The sequence below is a fragment of the Bufo bufo genome, chromosome 5 (genome assembly GCF_905171765.1).
Source record: "Bufo bufo chromosome 5, aBufBuf1.1, whole genome shotgun sequence".
NCBI lineage: Eukaryota > Metazoa > Chordata > Amphibia > Anura > Bufonidae > Bufo > Bufo bufo.
The window spans coordinates 9,912,931-9,928,711 of record NC_053393.1 but is presented as its reverse complement, the minus strand read 5'-3'; the positions used below and the strand labels follow the sequence as shown (position 1 = coordinate 9,928,711).

The following is a 15,781-nucleotide window of genomic DNA, read 5'->3' as shown; positions in this document are numbered from 1 at the left end:
ACATATAAAGAGGGCAGAACAGGATAAATCATGAATTTCACAACATTTCTTAGTAAGAAATCTATAGTTTTGGAGATTCTCTTCAGCTGAAGGACACAAAATGGTGGCTGCTTTCTTACATTCAAAATTTTGTAGAATCGTGAGGGGGAAAAAGGCCAGGAAAAATGAAGATTGAGTATTACATGACCCCTGACGGAACCTTGGCTGGCAGGATGGAGGATATGGGCTGGTCTATCAGGCTCTGTAGTACAGGTGCCATTGTGAGCAGTGATGGTCAGTTCGCAGTAATCGCCAACGAACACATGCAGGCTGCCATCTTGACTCTGCAGGTAAGCCCTTACCTGTGCCGGGAGCCGGTCGGAAATCAACAGCCGCCGGGGGCCTTCATTGGGCGGTTCTCGGAACTGCCTGCTCCCGGTGACCACATTTGATTTCAGACTGGCTCCCGTCACAGGTAAGGGCTTACCTGCACATCGCCGGACGGGCGAGTCAAGATGGCAGCCCGCATGTGTTCGTTGGCGAACACTGCGAACTGACCATCACCCATTGTGAGCTTAGCCACTGATGTGATAGGATAAGTCTGCCATGTCTCTGATAGTGAACAATTAGAGACAGAAGACAGCCATCTTAGAGTCTCGCAGGGATACTAAAGCTATATTTCATTAGGTAGAACGTCCTTTCATCATTAGGGACCGGGCAGGAGCATTTAGTGCACGGTGTCTTTAGCTGGAGCGGTTCATAACTTTGTGAAATGCACTTTTAATGAGACAGTATTCTTGTTACTGAATAACTCATTACTGAGCCAACCTTATACACCTTATACCTTTCTTCTCTGCCATGACAGAAATACTATTTTTAAAAGTAATGCTTAAAGGGCATCTGTCAGCAGATTTGTAGCTATAAAAACCTGGCTGACCTTTCACATGTGCGCTTGGCAGCAGAAGGCATAGGTGTTGGTCCCATGTTCCCGCATTACTGAGAAAAATTATGTTTCAATATATGCAAATAGACCTCTAGGAGCAACTGGTGCATTGCCGTTACACCTAGAGGCTCTGCTTTCTCCAACTACCGCACCCATATTATGATATTTCTTCACAAGACTGGCACACAAACCACTGCCATGTGTGAGATCTGCAGGATTAAAATAAGCCATGGACGTTCGAACACAAACATAGGTACCAGAGCTACTGTATATTGCAGCATGAGGTGGTATCACCACTACCTGTAGGAAAATACTAGCCTGCATTCCGAATCGGTCCACCTTCTCCTGGTCTTTGTGGAAGCTAGGCCGCATCACCAAGCAATGCAGTGTTCTTGTCATGATCATCAGCTGCTTTGTCTTCTACTCCGACTCCTTCTCCTCCTTGTCCTCTGCTCCATCATGAGATATCCATAACGGAATGTGTGGCCATGAGAAAACTATTTGTAAGCGACAATTAACTCCTACCTAGCCACGTTGTATGTTAATTATCTTCTATATGCCATCAGCTGGACTTTATGCCAGGGGTCCATAAGAATTGACTCGTCATTTAAATGTGGTGCTGTTCTGTGCCTTCAAAAAAACTTTATTCTTCTCTAGGTCATCAGCTGGACTATTTGCCAGGTGTCTGTAAAAATTGCCTCATCCTCATGGAAATACAGCTCAACACCTTTGCAGTGACCCAGTGATTCACTGCTAAAATTTCCACAACTGTCAAAATGACTAACATTACCCCTACTGCTAGAATGTGTATTACCATTTACGGTTAATGTATGCAAATTTAATGGTACAAGTGGTTTATATGGCTTTATTATGCACTTGTAATACAAAAGGCTGTATATGGGAAGGGCATAGTAAATTGCTAGACTTTAGGGAGAGTTGCAAGGTGGTGGGCTGGTCCTGCCTTTCTGGTTAGTGAGTTGCTACGATGTAAGAAAGATGCTGTATATGGTTGTTGCTGGTGTGTAGACCAGAGAGTTGCAGACATCAGTGAACTGCAACCTGTGAATGTTTACCTGTACTGAAAAAGTGAACAGGAATCCTTATCCAGGAAAACACCATCCCTGTGAGTGAAAAGCTGTCAGAAACTGTGCTCAAAGCTAACCTCTGAGTGAGAAAAGCATTGAACTTCTACTTTATGGCTACAGACTTTAATGCACATGGTTTGGGTTATATGCTTCAGGCACCAACGGCCTACACTTGGCAGCTTTGCATTGACTGAGACATGTGACAAAGAATTGCATGCTTTATGTCATTTGGGAAGATTATACAGATTGCTAGAGAAAGATTCAAATGGGACTGTTACCATTTCCACTCCCTATACAAAGCCTTTGGGAACATTCTACCTCATAACCGATCTGAGAACTGTGCCTACAACCTGTGTTGTGCCACCCATCATCTACTCAGTAAGAGAGACAGACTGTTTTGCTGTCACTGAGCTGGCCTGGTCATTTGTCAGTCTATCCACCGGCCCCCTGGCCCTCCTATCCTCTCTGCTGCATCATCCCCCACCCCCACCCCCGGCGGCTAAGATAGCTACACCTTCAACAAAAATTTAAATTCAGAAGGAATTAGTAACTCTGACGAGCTATCCATAAACATTGTCTCGTCACTCTGGTGGAAATATGGCTCACTTCCAAACTTTCCCAAAAATTCTGCTGTATGATGTTCAAATCCTGTTCCCTGACCCCATGGACATTTGGGCAGGCATATTGGAACAGTGGCCAGAACGTATCCAGTTTGTTCTTGCTGCTGTTATGGATTTAGTGGAACCGCTGTGCCTAAAACTGGGAAGCAACACAAGGGTGGACTCCGAATAGAAGGTAGCCGACTACTGGTCAGACCAAACAAACTGAACAGACATTTTGGCAGAGAAAGACTCAGGACAGGACAGATTTAGGAACACATTTATACTACGATAATAATTTCAGGAACCCGGGATTACAGAGACTTGTAACTTGCTTAGACTTGAATAACAACTTCATTAACCCGGGCAGACAGATACATAGACTTGAAAAACTTCAGGAACCAAGACTTTCCACAGAAGGCCAATCCAAACAGTAACAACTTCAGGGACCAATGCATCCTGACAGTAACTTCAGGAAACTGAACATAACAAATAATAGCAGGAAAAATGGTGATTACTTTAGGAACCCAACACAGCCGCCACTAGGTACTCGTATCAATACCCCTACACAGCCGTACACGTATCTACTGCCTTGTCTTTGCCATACTGTGCTAAAGCTGCTGCTACTATTGCTACCACATGCCACTATTACCCCTACACACCTTAGAACTTACCCTTTCTACATTGTATTATTGCTGCTCCCCAAAAAAGGATACTTTTTCAAGGCTTGTTCTTAACAAGCCACTGTTTATTCCGACACCGTACCATTTGTGGGTATAAATATGGGCAGGCATTTGCCCTGATTAAGGCATAATTTTTGGATACTTGTGCAGAACAAGCCACTTGTGCTTTTTTCTAAATCCTAAATTCGGATTTAAATCCACTTTGTGGGCTTCGATTCGCTCATCACTAGTAGTGTTGATCACAAATATTCTAATCGCAAATTTTTAGCGCAAATATTGGCACTTCGAGAATTCGCAAATATCTAGAATATAGTGCTATATCTTCGTAATCGTGAACATTCTAGATTTTTTTTCATCAGTACCCATGATCCCTCACTGCTTCTTGCTTGTGGGCCAATGAGAAGGCTGCAAAATCTTTGACTTTAGGAGTAGTGTTGATCACAAATTTTTATCGCAAATTTTCTGACTGCCGATTTTCGCAATCAACAAAATAATGACTGGAGATCACGAATTCTCTAATATATGACGTATATTCGACAAAATATTTGCAAAATATTGCAAATTTGAATATTGTCCCTGCCGCATATCACTGATCACTAGCTGCAATCATAAAAATCCTTCAGTGCCTGCACAAAAAACACTTTTCTGTGCAGCATCAGCAGCCAGCCTTAAGCCTAGTTCACACGAACGTGTGTGATCTGTGGCCGTATTGCGGGCCGCAATACACGGCCACAGTTCCGTGTGCATTCCGCATCACGGACCCATTCACTTCAATGGGTCCGCAAATCTGGAATTGCGGAACAGCCGCACGGAACGGGACCCCTCGGAAGCACTACGGAGTGCTTCCGTGGGGTTGTGTCCCGTACTTTCGTTCCGCAAAAAGATAGAACATGTCCTATCTTTTTGCAGAACGCGGACCCATTAAAGTGAATGGGTCCGCGATCCGATGCGGCTGACCTACGGCCGGCGATCGTGCATTGCGGCCTGCAATTTGCGGGCCGCATCACGGGCACGGGTCACACACGTTCGTGTGAACTCTGCCTTAAACAAAACAAAAAAAAGCTTCTACAGTTAATACGTGTTTTGTAGGTATATTCCCAGCCACTTCAGCAGAATGCATTTCACTAGATGCTACACAACAAAAAAAGCAATTGTAAATTTGTTACTTTTTAAAGTTGTGCAGTTCAGCACATTGTACTGCATCAGTATACCAGTTTAATTCAATGCATTTTACTATGTTGATATACTAGTTTAATTCAGCTCATTGTATTGCATTAATATACCATTTTATTTTCCAGATGGATAAATTTTTCTCAAAATTCATGGATTTTTGGAAAAATTCTGAATTAATTTGAAAGTCGAAAAATATCTGAAAAAAGGATAGAGGTACGGTCTTGAATAGGATGCAAGATCAACAAATTCAAACTCTGCTGCACTGAATTAATCCACTTCATTTATGTCCAGTTACATCTTAGGGTCTCCAGTTCTTACCTGTTGAGAAAGGCATGAAGGCCGGCCTGGTGCGGAACTGTCCATCCTCATCCAAGAAATGCCCGGGGTTGAACTCTTCTGGAGTCTCCCACTGAGATGGGTCTGTCAGGACAGATGTGAGGAAGGGGATCACGATTGCTCCCTAATAATAGGAAAGGACACGTGTTATATAAATGTGTCGCAGTTATGAGGATGGTAGTAGGATGCATTTTTTACCATTATTATACATGAACCATTGTGCTGTAAGGGGTATTTTTCAAGAAATATTTGGCACTTCACTTATGTACGGATTAGTTCTTAATCTTTTCCCTTTAATTATTATATTACCTTCTACAGGTTCTTCTCTAAAAATTAGCATATTGTGATAAAGTTCATTATTTTCTGTAATGTATTGATAAACATTAGACTTTCATATATTTTAGATTCATTACACACAACTGAAGTAGTTCAAGCCTTTTCTTGTTTTAATATTGATGATTTTGGCATACAGCTCATAAAAAAACCAAAATTCTAATGTCAAAAAATAGCATATTTCATCCGACCAATAAAAGAAAAGTGTTTTTAATACAAAAAAAGTCAACCTTCAAATAATTAAGTTCAGTTCTGCACTCAATACTTGTTCGGGAATCCTTTTGCAGAAATGACTGCTTCAATGCGGCGTGGCATGGAGGCAATCAGCCTGTGGCACTGCTGAGGTGTTATGAAGGCCCAGGATGCTTCAATAGTGGCCTTAAGCTCATCCAGAGTGTTGGGTCTTGAGTCTCTCAACTTTCTCTTCCCAATATCCCACAGATTCTCTATGGGGTTCAGGTCAGGAGAGTTGGCAGGCCAATTGAGCACAGTAATACCATGGTCAGTAAACCATTTACCAGTGGTTTTGGCACTGTGAGCAGGTGCCAGGTCGTGCTGAAAAATGAAATCTACATCTCCATAAAGCTTTTCAGCAGATGGAAGCATGAAGTGCTCCAAAATCTCCTGAGAGCTAGCTGCATTGACCCTGCCCTTGATAAAACACAGTGGACCAACACCAGCAGCTGACATGGCACCCCAGACCATCACTGACTGTGGGTACTTGACACTGGACTTCAGGCATTTTGGCATTTCCCTCTCCCCAGTCTTCCTCCAGACTCTGGCACCTTGATTTCCGAATAACATACAAAATTTGCTTTCATCCGAAAAAAGTACTTTGGACCTCTGCTTCTCTGTAGCCCAAGTCAGGCGCTTCTGTCGCTGTTTCTGGTTCAAAAGTGGCTTGACCTGGGGAATGCGGCACCTGTAGCCCATTTCCTGCACACGCCTGTACACGGTGGCTCTGGATGTTTCTACTCCAGACTCAGTCCACTGCTTCCGAAGGTCCCCCAAGGTCTGGAATCGGTCCTTCTCCACAATCTTCCTCAGGGTCCGGTCACCTCTTCTCGTTGTGCAGCGTTTTCTGCCACACTTTTTCCTTCCCACAGACTTCCCACTGAGGTGCCTTGATACAGCACTCTGGGAACAGCCTATTCGTTCAGAAATTTCTTTCTGTGTCTTACCCTCTTGCTTGAGGGTGTCAATGATGGCCTTCTGGACAGCAGTCAGGTCGGCAGTCTTACCCATGATTGCGGTTTTGAGTAATGAACCAGGCTGGGAGTTTTTAAAAGCCTCAGGAATCTTTTGCAGGTGTTGAGTTAATTAGTTGATTCAGATGATTAGGTTAATAGCTCGTTTAGAGAACCTTTTCATGATATGCTAATTTTTTGAGATTAGAATTTTGGGTTTTCATGAGCTGTATGCCAAAATCATCAATATTAAAACAAGAAAAGTCTTGAACTACTTCAGTTGTGTGTAATGAATCTAAAATATATGAAAGTCTAATGTTTATCAGTACATTACAGAAAATAATGAACTTTATCACAATATGCTAATTTTTTGAGAAGAACCTGTATATTCCCAGATGACCACCAAGCTACATTCCAGAGTGGTTAACTCATGGGACATGCGTACCGCACACTGGACACCCTTAGGAGGAGGGGCTGAAAGGTAATAAACCTTGGTGCACAAAGAACTCAGCTCAAATGAGAACATCATCCAGGTAGGATGTTGTAGTTTACTATCTCTCTCTTGTATTACCATGAGGCGTCAGCCATGTGCTTAATAGGCAGCATGGCGACGGGAGCTCCCCCATTGTGTTGCATGCCAGGTGATTGTAATTTTCCTTTACTACTCTGTATATAATTTGTCAGTTTTATATTTTTTTATCACATTTAATTTAGATTTATTTACTTAGCCTGTGTAAGCTTTTTCTACTCTCGAATCTTTGAAGTCACGTTAAATAAACCATAAATCTGTATGCAGCTAGAATGCAGTTCCTCTGCTCCCAGTGATAAAAGGGTTACTCCCATCACAAAGTTATTGACATATGGCAGACTAGTCAGACCACCACCCATCCTACAAATTAAGTGGGTGCATTGAAGGTTTAGAGCTGCAGCGCATTCAAAGTTTCTCCCTGCAAGTGATTAGGATTACTACAGCCATGTCATTTTTATCAAATTTTTTAGTCTTTTGCTGCAATAATGCCACATCCAGACGTTCGCTGAAGGTCTATGGCAAATATGAAGTACAGGTAGTCTTGAGCTACATACCAGGGTTCACAACATACCGCAGTAAAAAGAAACGTCAATATGGCGATATCACAGTTTTCTAATAACTGCGGTGCTTTGTGACATCATAGGAGCGGTTGCTTCTAAAACATCTACATCTGGCTGCCTGCATACATTACATAATAGTCCCCACAGCGGCTGCCCCCTCCTTGCTCTTGTTTCTTCATGACTCCACCCAGCGATGTCTGACGGTGGAAATCAGGAAACGGCTGCACCAGACGACCAATGTCAGAAGCCAATGAGAGATGTCTCCTTGGCCCTCATACAGTATAGTCTCCTTGTGGCCCCCATACTATGGGGGCAACAAGGTGATATTACTATATACTGTACGGGACCACAAGGAGACATACTGTATGAGGGCAACTAGGAGACATTATACTGTATAGCAGGGCTACAACTTGTAGCAGTATAAAGTCTCCTAGTAGCCAGTTATAGGACAGCAAGCCTGAGTCAGAAGACCTTGACTGAGGACCAGACCAGACAGGACAGTGGACGTGGACGGAGTCTGTCAACAAATTTTCTACATGTTGAGTTGAGTTTATCTATTCACTCAGAAAACAGAGAAGCTGGGTAAGTAATAATCCATAACAAAATGAAGTGATGCAACAATCTTGACATCCATAGGTTCTATAGTACTAGTAGTGACGGTAGACACGAGGCAGTGTAATGACAGTCTAGACCAGGGGTTCACAACCTGCGGCCCGCAAACCACGGTTTATTACTGCTTCTGTCTTCTTGTCAGTCTTGGAAGCAGAGAGGGCACAGCTGCAGGGTCCATAGGCTTGTTTCCCCTGTAACTGGAGCTCCTTTAGATGCCCCAGTTACAGTGGAAATAGTGCAAAAAAAAAAAAGTCTCATTGTCTCCCAAAGGCCCTTAAGTGACATCTTGGTGACAAAATATGTGGGAGAAAAAAATATAAAAAAAAAACCCATAAAATATATATATATATATATATATATATATATATATATATATATATATATATATAGGAATATATACACCGCAGCACGTCCATAAGGTGAAAATGTGGGATCCTTTATTCACCCAAGCAGCGACGTTTCGGTCCGCTTGCTGGGACCATTTTCAATGAAAATGGTCCCAGCAAGCGGACCGAAACGTCGCTGCTTGGGTGAATAAAGGATCCCACATTTTCACCTTATGGACGTGCTGCGGTGTATTTATTCCTCTGGTTGTTTGACACTGTGGTAGAGTGTCGATACCGCTGGCACCCAACATTTGCTACAAGGAGTGCTGCCCTGAACTCTCATCTCTATATATATATATATATATATATGGGGGTCATATTATGTGGCAAAAATATATATAAAAAAAAAAAAAAAAAGGAATTACCCCACAAACAAGAAACACCCCATAAATGACCCCATTTTGGGAAGAAGACACCCTAAGGTATTCGCTGATGGGCATAGTGAGTTCATGGAAGTTTTTATTTTTTGTCACAAGTTAGCGGAAAATGATTTATTTTTATTTATTTTTTCTTACAAAGTATCATATTCCACTAACTTGTGACAAAAATTTTTTTTTTACATGAACTCGCCATGCCGCTCAAGGAATACCTTGGGGTGTCTTCTTTCCAAAATGGGGTCACTTGTGGGGTATTTATACTGCCCTGGCATTTTAGGGGACCTAAAGCGTGAGAAGTAGTTTGGAATCCAAATGCGTAAAAAATGCCCTGTAAAATCGTAAAGGTACTTATTGGAATTTGGGCCCCTTTGCGCACCTAGGCTGCAAAAAAGTGTCACACATGTGGTATCGCCGTACTCAGGAGAAGTAGGGCAATGTGTTTTGGGGTGTATTTTTACATATACCCATGCTGGGTGAGCGAAATATCTCTGTAAAAGACAACTTTTCCCATTTTTATATACAAAGTGTTTGCCAAAGCATATGAACACCGCCCCTCAGCTCATATGCCTCGGCAAACTTATCTTTTTTACTGCAGAGGAGAAATTTAGTCTTGCAGCGCCGCATACACCGACTTTTGTGTAATCTGACAGCAGCGCAATGCTTCTGTCAGAATGCACATCAGTGCTGCAGCTCGTTCATCGGTTGGTCCACCTAGAAGATAAAAAAACAAAACAAAAAAAAAAACAGGCCGCAACGCAATAAATTTATTAACATTAACTTTATATAAGATTTGAACAAAACATTAACTTTTATAAACTTTATTGAACTTTTGGAACATTAACTTTTTTTTGCTTACCTGTGATTTTTTTTTTTTTTTTTACCTTTATAGGACAAACCTCTCCTTCCCCATGGGACAATGTGCAAAGCGCAAATCGCCCAGAGATGTGGCGAAGTACGTTATGCACTTTGTTAATTCATTAGCTGCAAGTACTAGCTTCAAGTACTACATTAAGTACTAGTAAAGAGATATTGCAGGAGGCTGAAGAGATTCAAGAGATACTGCAAGAGATTGGCTTAGAGTCTCCAACTGGCTCATCTGTGTTGTTTTTGCTGATCATTGCTTGAGAAGAGGTAAGGAATTTGGTCAGCTGTTTGCTATTGTGCGTTTGCTAATGAGCCTAGCTCACTAAGGTGTTACATTTGTTGCTGGGGGAGGAGTTTTGGAAGCAGTGTGTGTATATATAGAGACAGACTCATTAGCTGGCCTAATTCATTAGCTGCAAGTACTACATTAAGTACTAGTAAAGAGATATTGCAGGAGATAGTCAGGAGGTAGGCTGGAAGGTGGAAACAATACAAAAAAAAAGGTAAGATTTGTTTGATTTAAAGTTACACATTTATTTATTTATTTTTTTTTCTCCTCTTTAAAATGGCAGACTTGGTTCAGTGCAGGAATTGTTGTGCATTTATTTCATGTTCCACTCTTTGGAGATTCGGATGCTGTCAGATCTGTAGACAGTTCTCCTTACTGCAGCAGGAAATTGCATTTTTGAAAGCTGAAATATTTAAATTATCTGTTAAACAAACTCCAGCTAGGACTGCTGCAATGCCACTGCCACAGAGGACCCCCAGAAATGGCAGATGGGTTACTGTAGGTTCTGGAAGTCTTACAGTGGTGGATAGAAGACATGTCCCACAGTCGGTGGTTCTCCATAATTCATTTGCAGCACTCTCAGAATGTAAGGACAACATGGATATGGACTCAAGCACAGAGGGTGTGAAACCATCGACTCCTATGTCTAATGTATGCAACAAAAAAGATAAAGTGAAGTCTCAAAGGAAGCAGCTGTTGCTGGGTGATTCAATCATAAGAAGTGTGGAGCTTAAAGAAAATGTTTTTGTGAGATGTCTCCCTGGGGCTACTGCTAGAAGAGATAGAAGACGTATTATTAATATTGTTAAGCAAGCAAAGCAGGAAGGGGACGTGGATGTTCTTGTCCATCTAGGGACAAATGACCTGGCTTGCAATGAAGTGTCAGAGGTGAAAAAAACTTTTATCACACTTGGTAATGACGTACAGGATTTTGCATCCAGCATTTCATTTTCTGAAGTTCTGCCTGTGCATAATGTTCAGAATGATAGGCAGAGGCGCATAAAGGAGTTCAACATATGGCTTGGTAAATGGTGTCAAGAGCAAGGATTTGGCTTTGTTTCTCATGATAGCTCTACTTGGAATAGAAAGGAACTGTACAAAAAAGATGGTTTGCATCTTTCTCTCAAAGGAACAAATGTACTTAGTGAACAACTCCAAGAATTTGCGGAAGAGTATTTAAACTAGGAAGGGGGGGCAAAAGAGTGAAAATAAAAGAGTCCAATTGCCCCCCGAAACAATGCCAGAACAGGTCAGAAGCACAGAGGTTAAGAAATGATAAGCTCAGAGTCCTGTCTACAAATGCTCGCAGTTTAGGTAAAAAAATCAATGAACTTGGGTCAATAATGGCATCTGAGAATGTAGATTTAGTGGCTGTTACGGAGACATGGTTTAATGAAAGAAATGACTGGGACATAACCATACCAGGGTACTCTTTATACAGAAGAGACATAGAAGGCAAGAAAGGAGGAGGAGTGGCCCTGTATGTGAAAGATAGCATTAAATCTAACCTAATACAAGTTGGTGAGGCCAACATAGAGTCAGTTTGGGTTACGTTGCAGTTTGCTAACCATGCAGTAACTCGTGTAGGTGTGATATATAGACCACCTGGTCAAGTTAAAGAACTAGATGATCTACTAGTTGAAGAAATAGCTAAAATGACAATGAAAGGAGAAGTTATCATTATGGGAGATTTCAATCTTCCAGATATAAACTGGAAAACCAAAATAGCAAGTTCTACCAGGAGTACAGATATTCTAAATTCCCTACTGGGGTTATCTCTACAACAAGTGGTTGAGGAGCCAACCCGGAGGGAGGCCATTTTGGATTTGGTATTCACAAACGGGGATTCGGTATATGATGTCATTGTAGGCGAAACCTTGGGATCTAGTGATCACCAGTCAGTGTGGTTTAATATAAGAACTGTGAAAGAGTCCCACCACACAAAAACAAAAGTTTTAGATTTTAGAAAAACAGACTTTTCAAAAATGAAATTAGTCATAAATGAGTCCTTATCAGACTGGAACGGATTACATGGAGTCCAGGAGAAATGGGACTACTTAAAAGGTGCATTATTGAAGGCAACAGAAAATTGCATTAGACTTGTCAGTAAAAACAAAAAAAAGGAGGAGACCACTGTGGTACTCAGCAGAAGTGGCCCAAATCATTAAAAATAAAAAGCTAGCATTTTGTAATTATAAAAAAACCCAGAGCAATGAAGATAAGGAAATCTACAATATTAGGCAGAGAGAGGCCAAGCAAGTTATAAGAACTTCTAAAGCGCAGGCAGAAGAAAAACTAGCTCAGTCTATGAAAAAAGGGGATAAGACATTCTTCAGATATATAAATGAAAAAAGGAAATTAAAACAAGGAATAACTAAATTAAAAACAAAGGACGGAAGGTATGTAGAAGAGAATAAAGGGCTAGCCGACTGCCTTAATGAATACTTCTGTTCAGTTTTTACAAAAGAAAAAGAAGGAGAAGGACTTCCACTAGAAAGGATGACTAATAAATCATTTGATGCATGTGCCTTTACAGAGGAAAATGTTCTAAGTTTGCTGTCTAAGGTGAAGACAAATAAGTCACAGGGGCCTGATGAGATACACCCAAAATTATTAAAAGAGCTTAGTGGTGAGCTGGCAAAACCGTTAACAGATTTATTTAACCAATCATTAGTAACAGGAGTCGTCCCGGAAGATTGGAAATTGGCTAATGTCGTGCCCATTCACAAGAAAGGTAGTAGGGAGGAATCGAGCAACTATAGACCAGTGAGTCTGACATCAATAGTAGGCAAATTAATGGAAACCCTATTAAAGGATAGGATTGTGGAACATCTAAAATCCCATGGATTGCAAGATGAAAAACAACATGGGTTTACTTCAGGGAGATCATGTCAAACAAATCTTATAGATTATTTTGACTGGGTGAATAAAATAATAGACGGTGGAGGTGCAGTAGACATCGCATATCTAGATTTTAGTAAGGCTTTTGACACTGTCCCACATAGAAGACTTATCAATAAACTGCAGTCATTGAGCATGGACTCCCATATTGTTGAGTGGATTAGGCAGTGGCTGAGTGACAGACAACAGAGGGTTGTAGTCAATGGAGAACATTCAAAACAAGGTCATGTTACCAGTGGGGTTCCACAGGGATCTGTACTGGGACCGATTTTGTTTAATATCTTCATAAGTGATATTGCAAAAGGCCTCGCTGGTAAGGTTTGTCTTTTTGCTGATGACACAAAGATAGGTAACAGGGTTGATGTTCCTGGAGGGAAACGCCAAATGGAAAAGGATTTAGGAAAACTAGAAGAATGGTCAGAACTCTGGCAACTGAAATTTAATGTGGATAAGTGCAAGATAATGCACCTGGGGCGTAAAAACCCAAGGGCAGAATATAGAATATTTGACACAGTCCTGACCTCAGTATCTGAGGAAAGGGATTTAGGAGTAATTATTTCAGAAGACTTAAAGGTGGGAAGACAATGTAATAGAGCAGCACGAAATGCCAGCAGAATGCTTGGATGCATAGGGAGAGGTATAAGCAGTAGAAAGAGTGAAGTGCTTATGCCGCTGTACAGAACACTGGTGAGACCTCACTTGGAGTATTGTGCGCAGTACTGGAGGCCATATCTCCAGAAGGATATAGATACTCTAGAGAGAGTTCAGAGAAGAGCTACTAAACTAGTACACGGATTGCAGGATAAAACTTACCAGGAAAGGTTAAAGGACCTTAATATGTATAGCTTGGAAGAAAGAAGAGACAGAGGGGATATGATAGAAACTTTTAAATACATAAAGGGAATCAACTCGGTAAAGGAGGAGAGCATATTTAAAAGAAGAAAAACTACCACAAGAGGACACAGTTTTAAATTAGAGGGGCAAAGGTTTAAAAGTAATATAAGGAAGTATTACTTTACTGAGAGAGTAGTGGATGCATGGAATAGCCTTCATGCAGAAGTGGTAGCTGCAAATACAGTGAAGGGGTTTAAGCATGCATGGGATAGGCATAAGGCTATCCTTCATATAAGATAGGGCCAAGGACTATTCATAGGATTCAGATATATTGGGCAGACTAGATGGGCCAAATGGTTCTTATCTGCCGACACATTCTATGTTTCTATGTTTCTAACTACCTACCAAAGGGGCTTAAACTAATATAAACCTAACAGTCAATACTGGTGGGAAAAAAAAGGGACAGTTTACACTGATCCTTTTTTTCTCTATCACTAGTGATTGACAGGGGTGATCAAGGGGTTAATTGGGGTGATGGGGGGGGGGGGTGATCTGGGGCTAAATGTATAGTGTTTTGTGTACTTACAGTGATGTGTGCTCTCTGCTGGGACCAACCAACGAAAAGGAACCAGCAGAGAGCACAGAAGCCATTTAACACATTATATTTATAGATTTTTTGAAAATCACCAACCTGCCAGCGATGATCATTGGCTGGCAGGCTGATGACGAACTCCTCCTGTGACTTTTGCCGGCCCGCACTGCGCGTGCGCGGGCCGGCTATGCGCGAAATCTCGCGTCTCGCAAGAGGACGCGCCGAAGCGTCAACGAGGAACAAACCGACCGCCCGCAGGACGCATCCTTGCATTAGGCGGTCGGGAAGCGGTTAAGGAGGAATGGGAAAAAAGGACCAGCACACACCTCATACCTTCAAGGTGATAGAATAAGTCGGCGAGAGTCTTATCTAATAGAACAGGTCATCGAGGGTTAGAATGAGTCCAGCAGTTACTGCTGAACTGGAAGAACCTGTGCCATTTTTCAGCCTCTATTGGGACAGTATTACACTTCTCTATGCTCGGGCAGTGTGAGTGCCGACGGGTGATAACTAGGGATGAGCGAATAGACTTCCGATGAACTCCGTACAGTATTAGAATGTAATGGCTCCGATGAGCCAAAGTTATTACTTTGCGAAGTCTAGCGAGACTTTGTGTACTAACTTCATAACTTAATTATTAATGTAAAAACCTTGATACCGAACTCTGGTTTGGGTTCCAAGGTACCACACCGAACCAGAGTTCGGTACCAAGGTTTTTTACAGCAATAAGTCACAAAATTATTACACAAGACTTCACAAAGTAATAACTTCGGCTCATCAGAGCCAATACATTTTAATACTGTATGGAGCTCCCGCTCTGTACAGTATTACAATGAAGTGTTATGCAAATTGACTTCAGATGAAGCATCCTAAGTTGATTCTCTCATCCCTAGTAATAACATATCCATCGGCGCTTGTTTTCACTGGCCTTAATACACAGACCGATACAAACTGAATGGGGGAGGAACGATTTCTACCACGGTCCTTCCTCCCTCAATTAGTTCTGTTAATTATCGGCAGCAAATCCCTCATTACACAGATTAGGGTTGTTGCGGGTATCGAAATTTCCATACCCAATCGATACTTTGGCCACCAATGTGTTAAATACAAGGGAGGGAGGGGGGGCCGGCCGCACTGGCCACCAATGTGTTAAATACAAGGGAGGAAGGGAGGGGGGGCGGTCGCACTGGCCACCAAGGAGTTAAATACAGGAGGGGGAGGGAGGGAGGGGGCAGTCATGTACACAGTTCTTTTAGTATATTCTAACCTGAAGCGTCCCCATCACCATGGGAACGCCTCTGTGTTAGAATATACTGTCGGATCTGAGTTTCACGATCTAACTCAAATCCGATGGTATATTCTAACATAGAGGCGTTCCCATGGTGATGGGGACGCTTCAAGTTAAAATATACCGTCGGATTGGAGAAAACACCGATCCGATGGTATATTAATAGGGACTTTACATTGAAAGTCAATGGGGGACGGATCCGTTTGCAATTGCACCATATTGTGTCAACGT

The 15,781-nt window shown here is 41.9% G+C and overlaps 1 protein-coding gene across 3 annotated transcripts in view; it reads right to left on the bottom strand.

The window, feature by feature from the left end:
• LOC121002841 (cytochrome P450 2C29-like) overlaps positions 1–15,781 on the bottom strand; it is a 151,309-nt gene that overhangs the window by 10,992 nt on the left and 124,536 nt on the right. For all 3 annotated transcript variants that reach the window (XM_040434448.1, XM_040434450.1, XM_040434449.1), the window contains exon 9: positions 4,781–4,922. In XM_040434448.1, the coding sequence (XP_040290382.1) occupies positions 4,781–4,922 (142 nt within the window). The remainder of the gene's footprint in view (positions 1–4,780; positions 4,923–15,781) is intronic.